Source organism: Sylvia atricapilla, chromosome 17, assembly GCF_009819655.1.
Source record: "Sylvia atricapilla isolate bSylAtr1 chromosome 17, bSylAtr1.pri, whole genome shotgun sequence".
Lineage (NCBI taxonomy): Eukaryota > Metazoa > Chordata > Aves > Passeriformes > Sylviidae > Sylvia > Sylvia atricapilla.
Genome location: NC_089156.1, coordinates 2,783,199 through 2,799,657, shown reverse-complemented (window position 1 = coordinate 2,799,657; position 16,459 = coordinate 2,783,199). Strand labels below are relative to the sequence as shown.

General features: G+C 45.0%; 1 protein-coding gene across 1 annotated transcript in view; it reads left to right on the top strand.

Annotated features, from left to right (window-relative positions):
* Positions 1 to 16,459, top strand: part of BCR (BCR activator of RhoGEF and GTPase) — a 93,123-nt gene that overhangs the window by 35,025 nt on the left and 41,639 nt on the right. The window contains exon 3 of the mRNA XM_066331238.1: positions 12,040 to 12,224. Within this exon, the coding sequence (XP_066187335.1) occupies positions 12,040 to 12,224 (185 nt within the window). The remainder of the gene's footprint in view (positions 1 to 12,039; positions 12,225 to 16,459) is intronic.

Sequence of the window (16,459 nt, the reverse complement as noted above, 5' to 3'; positions counted from 1 at the left end):
GCAAGAGATGAAAATAAATAAATACATTTCCTTTAAAAGGAATGAGGATTTGAGGCAGCTGTGCTGCATGGAGGAGTGCAGCCATCCTTCTGGGCGTGTGCTCCCTTACTGGCACAAAGATTAGCTGTACATACAATTTACTCAGTTCAGAGCAAGTATTTGGGCCTGGCTGATCTTTTTCCCTTTCAAAATGGTCCAGTCAAGTCAGAAACCATGGCCTGGATCCTCTCCCTCTGACAGGAGGAGCATAACTGTGAGGATTTCTTCTGCTGACAAGTGATTGATCCCTTTCCAGTAAGCAGTTTATCCCATCTAAGATTTTTGTTTGCTTCCGGACATGCCTCTGGGCTATATAAGGAGTTTAGGTTGACATAATTTCTAAATCAGTTTCTTGGGGGTAGATGGGATTAAAGTACCTTCAACTGCAATACAAATTGCTGTGGATTCTTATATCCTCACCTCTGTTAACTTGAATTGAATGAGGCCAAAGAGTCATTTAGGTCTATATTCTTTCTAAGGTGTCTGGGTAAGGTGTCAAGACCATATGTGTATTTGTAATGCATTTTGGCACCAAGTTCTGTTACCTCTTGACTAACATAAAGGGCTTCTGGAAGCTCAGTGTCTTGAAGATTTTGGATCTTGTCTCAAATATTTGATTTTTTTCTCTTTGTAGCTGTAGGTTGCCCTCCATAGAGCTTCTCTTTGTGTTTCTGTGTTTGTAGAACTGTTGTCCTCTCAAAAGACTGACTGCAGTGTCAGTTCATGCAGAAGATGTCACAGCCAGGGTTTCCACAGGCACTGGAGTGGTGGCAGTGCCAGGCAGGCCAGCTCACTGCCACTCTCAGCCAAAGCCAAGGGCTGGCCTCGGGGGTCCCTGCACAAGGGGAGCTGCTGCCCATCACCAGCTGCCCTCCGGGAGCTGCCCGGGCACTGATGTGCCTGTGCTGGGGCTGGGGAGCTCCTCAAACAGCCCCTGTTCCTGCTACTCCCACAGACTTTCCTTTGTAATGCTTTGTTCTCTAGCAAAACCTTGCTTGTAAAGGGGGGAGGGAGGAGATCCCAGGCTATTATCTGCTAAGTAGGTCGTAATTCTGGTAAATAATTGATTTTTTTTTTCAGGCTTGAAATCAGAAGCAGGCCTTAAGTGCCATGTCAGACCACTGTGATTATCACTCCTTCTGGAATTTCAGTGCTTCAGCTTGAAGGATAGTTGTCTGGCTCTTTTGGGAGGGGTGTGCCACTGGAAATAAAAGGAGAAAGTAATTCCAAAACCATATGGAGAAAGCATTTCTTTTGCTGCTGTATTGGTTTTAAAGTTTTCTTACTTTAAACTGGCTCCTGTGAGAATTCTCTGCTTCTGGCTTCTGTCATGTTCTGGAATGGCTGTTTGGACTCTTCACCTGTTTTTATTAAGCAGTGGAATTTGGAAATGCAAGTGTTAACAGCAGCCAGCATCATCATTGGCTGTGTCTGCTCTGTATGTGACTGTCCATGCTGTACTGCTTAATCTTTTAAAATCTTACCCTGCTGTGCAGACTGCTCAGTCGGAGTCTGCTGTGGATTGCTTGGGTTCAGCCTGTATTTTGGCAGCCCAAATCCTGCTCCAGATAGCTGGGACAACTGATCAGTCTTCTTCTGGGGGGTGTATGTGTATATGTGTGTGTGTGTGTTTATGTACAGACACTTGGTGTGTGTATTTTGTGATTTTTAGCTGTGTCCAGAGTGTTTCCTTAACCAGCTTTCTTCACCTCAAGGGAAAGAGGTCTTGTGCAGGGACGTGGGGTGTGGAGACAGAGTCCCCTGAAACTCTGTTTGTTTTGTGACTTGCCTGGGGGTGAGTGCTCACTGTGGGCAACCCTTGGCTGCATCACCTGCAGTACAGCAACAGTGCAGAGGCTGCTCTGGGGCCTGCAGCAGACAGAGCTGTTTCCACAGGTAAGTCCTTCTCCTGCTTTGCCCTCCCCTGCACCAGCTGAGCTGAATTGCAGCTTCTGGGTGTCCTTGAAGAATGTGTGTGGCAGTCACAGCTGTCTGTTCAGGCAGCCAGGCTCTGATCCTGCCTGGCTCCGTGTGTCCCTGCAAATCCACAGCTCCCCCTGAAATACTGGGGAGCTGCAAGAGCTCAGTTCTTGGACTTGGTGCGGAGTTACCGAGTGAAACTGCTTTGTGACTTGCTGGGCATGAGAACACTCAGTCTGTTTTGGGAGCTCTGCTTTTGTATACAAGGCTGGGTACAGAACAAAGCTCTTGGGGGACACCATCGTCTACACAGGTTGTTTTGTCTTTGTTGGGACTGATGTGGTCCTGTTTTCCTTTGGCTGAAATTCATTGGCATTTTAGTGCTTCCCCTTGGCGTGGCTTCAAAATCCCTTGTTGGCTCATTCATGCTGTGGGGTGTCAGGGCTTAATGAAGTGGTGGTGTAACACATCTGTGTTACCAAAATAAGCTCCCTCTTATCCCATGTTTTAATAAAATCTGAGCAGCAATGAATCAGTCAATGATGCTGAAGTGCAAACCAGCATTGTTGGTGTCTGATGAAGTACACCATGAGCTCTGACTGAGAGGTCTTTCCTCTCATCTGCTTTTCAGCTTCTCAGAGAACTCTGGCACCGTTGGGCTGCTTGTTTTTGAATCGTGTTTTTCTAAATTTATTCTTCATAATAATTAGAGGAGGACTTCCACTTCTAAAAGCAGATTCCACATAGAAGCACACGGTTTGTGAAAAAGGTGGTGTGGGATGTCAGCTGAGAACTTCCTAACCCAGAGCAGACGTTGACCTTCATCCTAAACTAGTATTTTCAAGGGGAAAGAGATGGAGAGAAGATGGTGTTTATTAATGCTGGTAGGAAGCTGTGTTCTACCTTCAGCATCTTCAATTAAAAAAGTTTCTGTAACTACTTTGCCATGATTATGAATGACACAGAAGTGTTTTTTCTTCTCCAGCCAGATGACAGGAAGACACTGAGCTTGGGCAGCAGCTGTGTTCTGAAAGGGTTGTCAGTGGTGTAGGCAGAACCATCTGCCTAGCAAGGCATTCAGCTTGGGTTGCTTTTTCTAGGCCAAGATAGTAAATCAATAGCTTATTTTTCACAGTGTTACAAGTAAGATGCCAGTGAGGTAGATTTACAGTGTAAACAGGAAGAGGGCAGCTACCTTTATTGGCTTCTTAGTGTCCCAGCTGCAGCAGTGAGAAAACAAAACAATATTGCAAAAAGGTAAAGCCAAGGCAACTCATCCTGAAAGAGGTCGAAGATCTAGAGACAAAACACTGTCCTTATCAGACATTTTACTGTTTCTTTTAAATAGACTCTAGTACCCCCCACTGCCTAGGGCTGACCCTCCCTTCCCTTCTCACAGAGCTGTCAGTTCAGTTAAACTCTTGTTTGAACAGGCCCTTTCCTCTCCACATGCCAGGGCTGTTGGTCTGCTCTAGTTAAATACAGGAAAAGGTGTATATAGAAATGGGGAGGGCTTTTCAGTGACCACGAGGTGAGAATTGCTCCATTTTATTTAAATTAATTTTATAATCTACTTCTTTGGAAATTACTGTTGCCAAATGTTGTTTGAAGTGACTGCAAAACTGAGACAACTGTGAAGAGCAAAACAGTAAATAGTATGCTGGTCGTGGTTGGAATTTTCTTCCCTTCACCTGGCAGATGACAGATGATTGGGTGTGAGAGCAGCAGCCCTCGCAATGCAGTCAGTACATCCAGTTTCCACTCGGGCTTTGTTACTGATGTTGTTTTTAGAACTGAAATGAAGGCTGTGGTTTGAGCACAGCAGTAGTGCTGACCTGAGCAGTCACATTTGCTGCATCCCACCTCAGTGCTCTTATGCTGCTGCATTGTGTGGAGAGAATCAGTGAAATGGAACAGGAACTGCTCTGGCTTATCAAATAACACTCTTTCCAGTTATTTTTAGCTTAGCCAGCTCCTACTGTGTTCTGCCATGGTCCTTGCAAATGTGATTTAGGGGACAGTGGCTGGACATGGACAGGAACCTACACAGGGGAAACAACTTGAGTCCTAAAACTTTAGTCCTCAAAATTAAGGCCCTGCTTTTGTTGGGAAATACTTTTGACTTCCAGGTTCTTCTCCTTACAGCTGAGCATGGTTCATGGTTGTTTACTTGTTTGGTTTTGCTCTTGGTGTTTTTTACCTTATTTTTCATGGAAACCTTTTCTCTCTCTCAGTCAGTTTGCACCTCTGATCTAGTCAATGCTGAAGCTTCTGGTGCCTTTGGCACAAAGCCACACATACTTCTGAATGTAGCTGCCTGTCCATGTATCTCTGTGCTGAAAAGTCTCTTCATGTGAACAACCAGGCCTAAAATTTGCTTTCTGCATGTTAGACTTGCTGTAAATGAGGACAGCTAAACCTGGGGCACAATCCTGAGTGAGGAGTGGAAAAGAAAACTGCAAAGATGTTCCAGTGTGCTTTGGGGTTTCCTTTGCCAAGGACATCCAGTGGCCTGACTGCCAATGTGAACTGAACATGGAAACCTTTCCAACTTGCCTGAGAAAACATAGAACAGGAGAGGAATCGAAAGACATAGATGCTATAAGGAAAGAGATTCATTTTCTGCTCTCTAAGGCAGGAACCTGAGGTATTCATGCATGTTGTGGGGTGTAATGTTGTGCCATTATGACTCAGTGGTAAACAGGAGGAACAGTGAAAAAAGCAAGAAGTAGTTTCACTACTTTGGGCCCTGTGAGTATTCACACTCTGTTCCTTGAATGGGTGGTACCTGTGTAATTCAGCCTCGACCAAATTTCTCTGTCTTTACCTGTTGGTAAGGTATTTACAGCCACTCCTGCCAGGAGCATCCCTGGTCCATGTATGTGTGTGTTTGCTGTTTAGGGCTCTGAGTGGGGACGACTGAACCTTGTCAGTGCCTGGGAGGGCGTGCAGCAGCCCCTGGGACACAGACACTGTCAGCTGTCACAGAGACATGCTCGGGTCTTGCCTTCCGTGGTGGCAAAGGGTGTAACTTTATTATCCTGATGTAATACACCCCACTGCTTGGAGTATATCCTGACATTTACAAATGGCTGTGGAGACACCCTGTATTTGAAAGGCCACATCTCCTAAAGGTGTAACCTGTTCTCCTAATCACAGCTCTTGCTATCGGTTGGACTCCCCAGGCTGGTTTGTGGTGTGCAGTGGTGGTGCTTCCCTCCCAGTATTTCAGTTGGACTGAAACTGCTCTAAGTGTCAGATGTGTTGGAGAGGTGGGAATTGACCCCTCCTGCCTTGCTGGCTGCAGTGTGTGCCCTTGGTGTGAGGTGTGTGACTCCCAGAGCAGCCGGGGCTGCTGACCGCAGCTGCCGGGGGGAAGAGGAGCAGCAGGGGAGTTGTGCTGGCAGAAGGGAGATCCTCGGAATCTGCAGGCTGCAGAGCAGTCTTGTCTGGACTCTGCTGGATAATCAGGTTAGCTTCCTGGATTTTTCTAATGACTCTCAGTAGCTGTAGTGATCAGCTCCTTCTGTCCTGTGGGAGGATGGCTTAGGGTTTCCCTGCGGTGGAGAACGGCTTCAGTAGCCCCAGCTTTCACATTCTGGGTGGATGATGGAGCCTCTTCTGCATGGGCATTAGATCTGTGTCCATGTTTAATCTGTTCCCACAAATACACCAATGAAAGCAAATGCAACATGTCTCAGTAGCAGGCTGCTACAAACAGATCAGACCTGTCCTCTAGTCTCTGCATGAACTCTTCATGGAATATATGGGCAGATTAAAGAACTCTGATCTTCTTTTTTAGATGTTTAATGATCTGAGTTTGACACACCTAAAAGATTAAAAGTGGACTGCAGTTAATTCATCTCCTAAAGACTTAAAGGCGCTGTCTGCTATGGGGATAAAGCTCATCTGTGGTAGAGACAGGAGTTTCTTGGAGGCTGGTTAACATCCATGGCCTGGGATCCCCCGGGGGAAGGAGGGTGGAGAGAGCCACCAGCTGTCTTGCTGCTTCCATATGCAAGGTGCATTGCTTTCTCCTCCTTCCAGCTCAAAAATAAGATGCAGTTCTCGATCTGTACATGCACACACACATTTGACTGGCATGTGAGGGCCTTACACTTCCTTAGCAAACATCAAAGCATTGTGTAGAATTTACATGTGACAGGTCCTGTTTCTGCAGCCACTCCACATGATTGAGGGATTACTTACTGGAATGAGAGGGCAGAGGATGCAAACCTGAAATGGATGTTGGTGATTGTGGGAAAATCTGCTGAAAATTTGGATTCACAAACTCCTTTTTTGCATGCTACATAAGCTGCAGTTGTCATTCTAGTGTCCAGCAATGTATTCAGAAAGCTCTCTTCCTGGGGTGCTGCCTCCGTTTTGTTCTGTTCCCTGGAGAGGGTTTCATGTGTCCTGCAGAAGGGACAGTGCAGCCTGTGTGAAACTGCTGGTTTACTCTGGGTTTGAGCTGGTGGCTGTTTCCTGGGGTGAGCTGTATTGTGTTTCACTGCAGTTCTGGTTGTGCAGCCCATGCTCCCAGTCAGCCTGTTCAGCAGTGTGGGGATCACCCTCTGGCCAATTCCTGTGGCCAGTGATGGGGGCCTGGTAAGAGTCTCTCAGCACTGACCCCTGGCTTCACTTCATGTGCCTAAAGGAGAAACAGGCTCTGAGGCCATGGGCAGGCTTGGAGCTAACTTGGGATGATTTTGTCATTGATTTTACCTCGTATTGAAGAATGAGTTTACAAATTAATGGGACTTCTCAAAACTAAATGAATTTGGTTTGTATTTGAGTGGGGGCTTCAGGGTTCTCTAAGCAGCCTTACGTGTAGGTATCCAGTCTTTACACAGAGAGGAGATAGAGAGGATGAGGAAAATAGTTTGTTTTGAATCTGATTAGCATCCTTGCAGAGCCTTTTCTTCATCCATACAAGAAAAATAAAGTTGTAGGGGTTTGACATAGCAAACATATCTGTTCTTTTTCTTTTGATAATTGATCTTCGTGGCCTGGGGGACAGGCTCCTGGTATAGGTAAACACCACAATTATCATTTGTGGATCTCAGTTTTGTATGAAATTGTACATACTGAGTGTGCTGTTTCCTGGGTTTGGAGATGATGATTCAGGATATGTCAAGGAAATAAGCAAGATGTTTAGGAAATAAGCAAGATGTTTAGCTTTCCATAGCGTAATTATATCTTTTAGAGAGCGGTGCTGTATTCCCCAGGCAACTGCATTCACAGCCCATCCACACTGATGTACTTCTGCATGTGCTCAGCACTGGGCCTGAGTCCCTGATCCTTCTCCAAGTAGCCTGGCCAGCACTAAGAAATAAAATGACATGTTTCTGTATTGTTTATCACCAAGTAAACAGTGATATGAAAAAGCTGGAGCTAAGGTTGGAAGGCACATTAGTAACTTAAAGGTTACAAAGGAAAAATAAAAATAGAAGGGTGTTGCATTCCGGTAACTTATCCCTAAAGCAGCCACGTGGAAATCCCAGCAATTGCCTAAGCTTCAGCCTGAAGGAAAATGAGGCAGTGTTTTGCTAGTATGTTCTTCAGTTGCAGCAGAAGCTTTTAAGTGTGCCCACCCCATACCTACTGTGCGTGTATCCTTCCAGTTTGGATTTCTGAGCCATGAACTAGATCACAGAGCTGATCCAGCTTAGAAGGGAAGCGTCAAAGATGTTTTTCTTTGAGCTGGCTGAGTTCTTTATCTGGACCACAGGCATCTGTGAGGTTGCAGAACTAAGGGGATAAGAGGGGAAAGGGCAGTGAAATGGTTTATGGCTTGGTGGGGGAAACCTAAAACCCTGTTGCTGCCAAGACAATGCATTGTCAAACTATGGCCTCACACATTCCCTGGCATAGAAACACAGGGGTGCAAACTGCCTGAGCTCTGTTCTGCTCTGCAGCTGTGGGGATGTTTTTGGAGTGAGTGTAGACATTACAAACTTGTGCTAGCCTTGGTGCCATTCACAAAGAAGCCACAGTGATGTGGGGCTTTGGCAGGATGTACAGCTCCCTTCCCCCTCCAGGATTCTAGGTATTTACTTAGGCAGGCAGGTCTGAGCTGCTGTGGCTTCACTGCTCTTTTAGCAGGATTAGCTGGAGCACAGCTCGCTCGGAATCTTCTCTGCATGCTGCTGTTAAGCCTCTCAAGCAGCTCTGGATGTTGTGCTGCTGTGAAAGTATGACACGTGCATTTGAACCATTGTGTGGCCGTGGATTAGACGCAGATAATCTTTCTTTTTACTTAGAAGTTAATTTCTTTTACCCTTCCTGCTTTCACATTAGGTCTATGAATTCATATTTCCAAAGAATGAATGTGGCACCCAGCAGGAAGGGTGTAGGCAACAGGACAAGGGAGCAGTGTTGCTGTGCTCTCTGTGAGTGCCAGTGAATTTGTAACTGTAAATTTGTTAGATTCTTCCTTACCCCCCAGCCAGGGGAAATCTGAAGCAGTGAAAGGAGGTAAGCAGTTTATAGGGGGAGAGGCACAAAGTTATAGAGGAAAGGAATATTATGTTTGATAAAAACAAAAGACAATGAAAATGGGATAGAGATGAAAAACGAGATGAGAGGATGGAGCAGTAACTGAGGAGGGAAATGCTAGAACAGACTCCTATAAGCTGAAGCAAAGCAAGGCCAGGCTGTTGCTGTCACAACCAATGGTGGAAGCAAATGCTTGAGCTTTTTGTTTGCAGAATGTGTGAATTAATGATGAGCCTGGGCAGCCCCAGGTGGTTCAGAGCCCGTTGTGCTGGTGTAGGAGAGTGGTACTGTAAGAGAATGTCAGAGGGCCAGGGGTACAAATAGCTCCTCTTGTGTGCTGAGAGGGCTCATGTCTGTAAGTCCCAGCTGCTGCTCTCCATGGGATGAGATCTCTTTGAGGTTTCCCAAAGGGGAGGAGAAAGGGCTGTGCCTGGTGGGAAGACGAGAAGCAGAGCCCACGTGGAGCCGTGTCCTCGGGGTCTCTCTGGGGCTCTCAGCACGCTGTGTTGGAGCCCACCAACCTTGTTTGCCTGCCCTTCTTCTTGTCAGCAGTTATCTGTTTTTGGTTCATCTTCCTCTGGCCTTGATGGCAAAGTTATTGACAGTAACTCTGAGACTGGCTGGCCCTAAAATGAGAATGAGAACCCTCTTAATGCTCACCTTAACAGAGACACTGGCTAGGAAACCAAGTGCTCTTGGCTTGAGCCCCTGTGCTGTCTCCACTTGCCATCGAGCACAGCAGCACCTGGAGCAGCTGGAGGTGTCAGAGCAGGTGAGCTCCTGGCTCTGATCTCTTTACTCTGGTCCTTTGCTGCCAGGTGGAGGCTGAGCAGCCTGTGAGCGTTGTGCTGGGCTGAGGAGATGTGAATAACCCAGTTTCCCTGGCAACAGCGGGCTCTTTAATCACTGAGACACAAGGCTACCTCTGTTCCTGGTGTTCAGGCTTGTGTGGTGAATCTGGCTGTGGCAGTACTTTGCTTCTCTTGGAAAAAATGGCAAAGAAAAGCAAGAAGGTCGTTCTGCCTTTGAGATAATTAAAATCTCCGTAGGTAGATTTCAGTGCTGTATTCAGCAATAATAGAAAGAAGGATTATAACTTCTTCTAAGCTTTTTAATGTGTGAAGAATCCCTGGAGGATACAGAAATAAAGTTTTAAATTCTGTGCAGGGCTTTATGAACAGATCTCATAGCAGTCTGTGACACTGATAGATTCATTCCTTGGCAAGATGACTTATTTTTTTTTTATGGCTAGGGAGACAAAGTGATTCAAGGGTAGACTGAATCTTGTTGCAAAGCTGGGAATAAATATCCTTCTGAGCTGATCCTCCACCTGGTGTTTCCTCCAGTTTCTGGTCAAGGTTTTCCTGTGTGTAGTAGGAGACAGAACATGTTATGGGAGGTAGAAGCATGAAGCTGTTTTTTAGCTGGAGAAAGTGAGGAAAGTGGAAATAATGTTATTCACTGCAAGCCTTTCTGCTAATGTATTTTAGTCTGCATTTACTCCCCCACTAACAAAAGTAGAGCAAACTATTCATTTTGAGAGTGAGTGCTGGGAGTGAAAAAAATATTCCTGCCTTAATTTCCACTCAGCAACTTGGTCGTGTTACTGCAGGAGTGTGGAGAAATTGGTTTGGATAAGAACAGTTTGGAGAAACTTCTGCAGGAAAAAGGAACTCTTCCTTGAGTAGGCTTGAGGCCAGCAGAAGTGTCCAGTACTGATGTCCCTCCTTGGATAACACCCACGTTCAATTGTTAGTGGTGTATCATAGGTTTTTTGGGCTACAAAGCTCTTGTTTCAGCAACTCCCATGCAAGCTGCTGTTTAGAAAAATCAGCTTATATGGTCTTTTCTAAATAGTTGTGGACTCTGGAAACCTCTAACATCAAGAGCACAGTTCCTTCCAGAGAGCAGATACCACCTTCCCTCTGCCCTTTGTTGCTGTGATTGTACACAGTCTAACAAGTCTTTGGAGCAACTCTGAGAACTTGAGCACAAGGTAATAACTCGAGCAGGTGGATGACATAAAACTCATGGAGTTTGTTAAAATAATATTGCCACAGTCCTTCAGCAGCCTAAAGGCCTTGTACCAGGCTGTTACTTAGTTGGGTGGCATTTGGTACAAGCTGAGACAGAGGCTCACATCGACAGTGAGTTTATTGTTGGGTTTTCAGTATATTGTTTGTGTAAATTCCCCAGACCAGCTCTCCCTCCTGAAAAAGCCACATAGATCAAGTTTTATTCTGTTCCACATAAAGTTCACATCTTTTACTGAAATGAGTCATGCTTTAACTGAGTTTACTGTGAGGGAGGAAAGTGGGCTTTAAAATGTTACTCCTCCACCCTGCCTTAGTGATGTATAACACGATTATTAGTATGCTTGGCAGCAGCTGCTTATTATTTTCACAGAACCTGGATATTTGTGAAAACAAGAAATTGCTTCTACTTGTGTTCAAGTGTAACTGTTTTTCCTTTTTTGATGGGTTTGTCTTCCATAAGGCTCACTGGTTTCTGCAGGGGCAGATCTAGATTGTTTCCTTGGGATTGTTTTTCAGCTTGGGGAGAAGGGAGGCATTCTGTGACTGGTAGCTGAAAGAGGAGGAACAGCTCGGGCATTTTGTGGGCAGTGGCCTGTCATGGCTGGTACTGTCACACACAGGACACTTCTGGGCATTGGCAGGTGAAAGTGCTCCCCAGGCCCATGGAAATTGTGGTGCAGTGTCACTGTGTAGGCACCAGATTTGGCTCATCCGTGTATATTTCTTTGTGCAGAGAGGTGAAATCTTTCAGCTTATGGCAGAAGGAGCTGCTCAGTGTGTGTCCTTGTTACAGATTTTTGCTGGAGCAGTCTCTGTGCACAGCAGTTAAAGATGCCATGACCAGTTTTGCTGCTCATTTTTCCCACAGAAGTTCATGGCTGTCTCATGCTGTAATGTTAACTTGACTCCTCATACCACCATCCTTTCTGCTTGTGTTTTGGATGCGTTGTTTTAGGGCTTTTTGGGGGAGGGGAAACGGGATGTATAGAAGGGAACAGTGTCGTGGTTTGTTTATTTGTTTAAGGGGTTAAGATCAAAACAGGAGGAGGGGCAGCCAACAGAAGAGGACCTTTTAGGATTTTATTTTTGGCAGTAGGTTGGTTCACTTGATGTATAGAACCTTTCTTTCCCATTCTTCTAGTTACTGAGAGTGATGGAGTGAGTTACAGTTCTCCCCTGAGCTATGTATTACCTCTTTCCTGAACTGGCAGGGGCATCATCTGCTCTTGATGGACACAACACCCAGAGTCTGGTACCCAGTAGGTTCCTGAACCCAGCCTGGTAACTTCTATGGAGCAGGCAGAAGCATTTATTTTGATGCTAATGCTTTTGAAGGAAAATATGAGGGAAAGAGCTGTCATTAAATGAGCACCAATGAGCAAGAAAGGACTTTGCCTTTTAGGACTTAGAATAAGTGAAAGGAACTTCTGGTGACAAATGAATGTAATGGTGATTGCTGCTCTCGTTGATCAGCGTTCAGCGCTGGCCGGCTCTGTGTTTGTGGTGGTGTCCGCAGGGTGAGCAGAGGCTGTGCTGTGTTTTGCAGATGCCCCGTTCGGCGGGACCCCGCCGGGATACGCGTACGATGCTGACCGCGCCGAGGAGCAGAGGCGGCACCATGACATGATGCCCTACATCGACGACTCGCCCTCCTCCTCGCCCCACCTCAGCTCCAAGAGCCGCGGCAGCCGCGACACGCTGTCCTCGGGCTCCCTGGAGTCCACCAAATCCGTGAGTCCTTCCGTGGGGTTTGCCGGGGACAGGCGGGGACTGCTGCGCTGCGACATCTCCCCGTGGCACACGGCACTGCTGGGGGGACACTTAGAGCTGAACTGAGCCTGCAGCTGATGCTGGGCCTAAACGTCAGGGCTCAATGTGGTTTTGAGCCCTTTGTGCATTTTAGTGGAGACAGTTGGTGACTAATTGCATTGAGAGGGTCTCTAAATAGCAGATATTTTGGAAAGGACACCGTGGAACCAAACACATTCATACGTCTCTGCATGTGAGTTGTCATTGACTTTAATAAGGAAAATAAGTTTTTTTCAGGTGGGTTAATGGTTTTGATCAAGCATCTTGGAAGACCTATTTTCTTCACCCTGTGGAAGTGGAATAAAAAAAATTAAAAGTGCAGCTCTGAAATGGTGACTTTGTGTGGGAGATGGCCACTACTTGTAATGGATTTGACTATTCACTAAATAGCTGTCTATATAATCAATTATCATAGATTAAAAATACAGAAGGGACTGCCTTGCCTGACCTGTGGCTTAACACAGCCCTTCAGTCTGCCTTGCTTTGGTTTTGCTTCAGGTTCAGTAGCATGGCTATAGCTTGGAAATTCAGGAAAATTTCTGGGTTGGGTTTTACAATGTTCTTTTTGGCTCTGCTGTCTTTGACAGTCCAAAATGTCTTAGTTTCAGCTTGGATTAGTCTCTTTGACTTGCAACCTTTTGTTTCTTTTTATCCTTTTGCAATAGGTTGCAGAGCCCTTGAGTCCCAAGTTGCTGTTTCCCTGAATATCTTTGTCATTTTCAAACTTTCATGTTCCCCAAATCATTCATAAAAACGTTCAATAACACAAAGCCAACTGTCACTTCCTTCCTACAGTACTTCTAAGAAAATGTGCCAAACAACCTTGAATTCCCACATTGTAAATGACACTTTGAAATCTCTCATCCAAGTGTTTTAACTTACGTGTTGCCTTTGTATTGTTCTTTCCTGTTAATTAAGATGCTATGGAAAATAATTATGGGTATTTTAGAGATATCAGTGTATGTGTAAATCAACACCATCACCATTATCAGGCAGTTTTATTTATCTTGCATCAAAAGGCAAGTCTGAGAAGTGCCACAAACCATCAGTGCTCAGTGTTCATTATACATCCTCCTGCTCTCTGTTGGTGACTGTCACAACTGTGCTTACTTCTTCCAGGATCAACTCTAGGCCAAGAATCCTTCCTGATACAGTGTCCTTGTTCTTTCTCATTTATAAAACTCACTGTCAAGATCTCTTAAAGCATTTATTGAGTTTATTGTTGGTGTTTGCTTAATTTTATTTGTCTCTGAAGTGTGGAATCTAGTTAGCTGCTTATGCTTTAGTGTATTCATTTTGAGATGCTTTCTTATCTCTCAAGATGAGAATTCTTGTGATATGTAAGAGGCTTTTGAATGAAAAAAATATCATTAGTAAATTCAAAAAGCTTCAAAACCATTTTAGTATTGGCTTGAGATTTTCAGGTTATGTTTCTCAAGATGAAGGAAAAACACTGAGTGACTACACATGACCGAGAGTTATCTTCAAAGAACCAGTTATGACGGTGTCTGTGACTGGAGGCCTGGAAAAGACACTGCCTAATAGTTAATCTTGGTCTTTATTTGTTTGAATATTGCCTCATAAGCATTTAACAGTCATTAATTTAAAGGTTACTTTAATAATGCTTGAAGGCTGCTTCTTTAAAAAAAATTTTTTAACATAAATTGCTGCTTCCTTTTCTCTGTCTATAAAAAGATGTTTCATGGCTTCCAAAAGAAAGAGGTGTCCTGATACAGATTAGACTTGTCATCATGAACCTCAACTGCTTCCCTTGGTCCTGTCTGTAGTCAGTTCACAGACAACCATCTCTGGACAGTCCATGGCAAGCAGAAAGAGACTCATTTATATCCAGATATTTTCCAAGCAAGTTAAACTTTCAGTCATCACGAGCTGTGAGATGGCTTTTGCTGAGCTGTGTTTTCAGCTATAGTGGAGAAGACATCAGTAAAAAATTAAGTGTCAAACACTGCTGAGCCAAACATGGAACATGTGTTGGACCAGAAATAGCAGGATGTATGTCTATTTTATTTTCTTTTGTACTAAGCTTGATTAAGAGAATACATGTTTGGTTTAGATTTGTTTGCTTTTGAAGTTGTCTTCTTGCCCTTTTACTTTTAACTGAGGTGCCTGCAGTTACTTCTGAAAATTTCAGATTATTTTTATGACCAGAGTCTGGAAGTGAAGTGAACTGTATGCAGCAACAGAGTACATGCACTACATACACCCTGGCAAAACATGAAGGTTGTAAGGTCATTCAGAAGTTAAGAAGTCTTGAATCTTTATGATAACTTTGGATTACTGAATTGTCCCACCTCTCCTGTGGGCTCCTGCACTGTGCAGTGGATAGAGGGAATGATATTCCCTGGATTCAATATTTCATCTCTAGAGCTGCACCTTATTTTCATCTCCAGAGTGTGCACCTTACAGGACACTGCAAACTCTGATCTAGGTACAAAAGTATATATACAAAATATATTTCCATTAATTCCAAATACACCTGGAATGCTACACAGATTTTAATTGTGCTTGCAGTGTTCCTGTGAGATGAGAGGATGGTATGTTCACTAACCACAGGTAATCAGGGCAGACAGGTTATGGGAGAAGCCTCTGCTAATTTGGGGTGCTTAATGTGAGATGCCTAATGTTCTGCAAAACCAGATTCTGAATTTGAACACAGCTTTCTTCACATTAAAATAAAATTCCTTGAATTTCACTTTGCAACCAAGAGTTAACAACATTCCAGTCAGGCACCCAGAAAACAGAAAATGTAGCAAACAATGATATTATGAATTTATTTTTTATAAATATAAATCTAAGTAGTTCACTTATCATCACACAGGCATTGCAACATTTTGCTGTGATGTTTGTCTGCCTCATCCATGAGCCCTCTTGGGGACTGCATTGTTGCTATGTGAATATTGAGGGCACTTTGACTGATTTTATGGGCTTGCTCTGGGCTTTGTGTTTTTCTGGTAGGTGTTTCACTGAGCTCTTCCACCTCCCTAGAGCAGCTGTAGCCCTTGGTTGTGCAGCACATCAGGGTTCACCTGCTCTGTCCAGCCACCACAGAGGAAGTGACAAAAGCAGAGTCACTTGCTAGAAGAGAATGAAGGGAAACCTCCTGAGCTGCTTGTGAAGGGGCTTCCTGCTGTTCCCTCAGTGTGTAGGACCAGCAGCTCCCAGCACATTCTCTTCCAGCAATGGAGGCTTGCAGTTGACTAACAGAGGTTTGTGGTGTTCCCACTTTGTCACCTGGGCAGTGTTTTCTACTCCCTGCTACCACGTGTATCTCCTGAGCAGAGAGGAGGGGCTGCCTGCTCTGCCTCCAGCCAGGGCTGCTCGAGTCCCATTCCACCTTTCCCTGCCCACTGCACAGACTCCAGCATTGGCTTTGTTTGTGACCCAGAGAGGGACAAGGAACACAGGCATTTGTGGTGTGGATCTCAGCAGCCTTTGACTTGTGTGGAAAGGAGGCCTTAAATGTTTGTAGGCTCTGGCCCAACTTGCTCCATTTTTTCTGGCTCTTCTAGAATCTCAGGCTGGGCTGCTAATGCATGTCCTGCCATAAAACCAGTGCTTTTTCCAAACTTTGCTCTGTAGCAAGCCTACAGGGACAGAGGAAAAAGGAGAAATAGGTTCCACTAATGCTTAAGTTGTTTGTTTATTTAACTTGAGAAGAGATTTAATTTTCCCAAACCTTCCTTTCTGTAACAGCTGAACTGTTGTGATTGAACTCTACGGAAATTCTGGAAACCTCTCTTGGAAAATGTCAGCCCAAATGTTTGCCAAATAAGACAGTGCTGGTAGCTTCAGAAGGTGTCAGACTGTTGGTAAAAAATAGTGATAATTCACTCCCAGCAAGAGAGAGAATGTGTCTGTCTTTCCCCTACAGTGAGGGTGAAGAGCAGAAAAAATACCTGGATAAAGTTAGACAGAACAGAGGGAGAGTTTGCTACAGTGTTCTTCGGCCACAGGAAGGTGTAGGGACGGCTGGAGAGTCAGGGACTGACACCCTTCAGGAGAGGAGAGTTACTCCAGCAGTTTTGGATGGGGAGCTTGCAGCCCGGAGGCTAAAGGAGGCTGGGAGGAGAGGGAAGCCTCACTCACTGACACCCTGGTGCTGCTCCATAGGAGGAGAGGTGGCAGCCCTGGGAAGG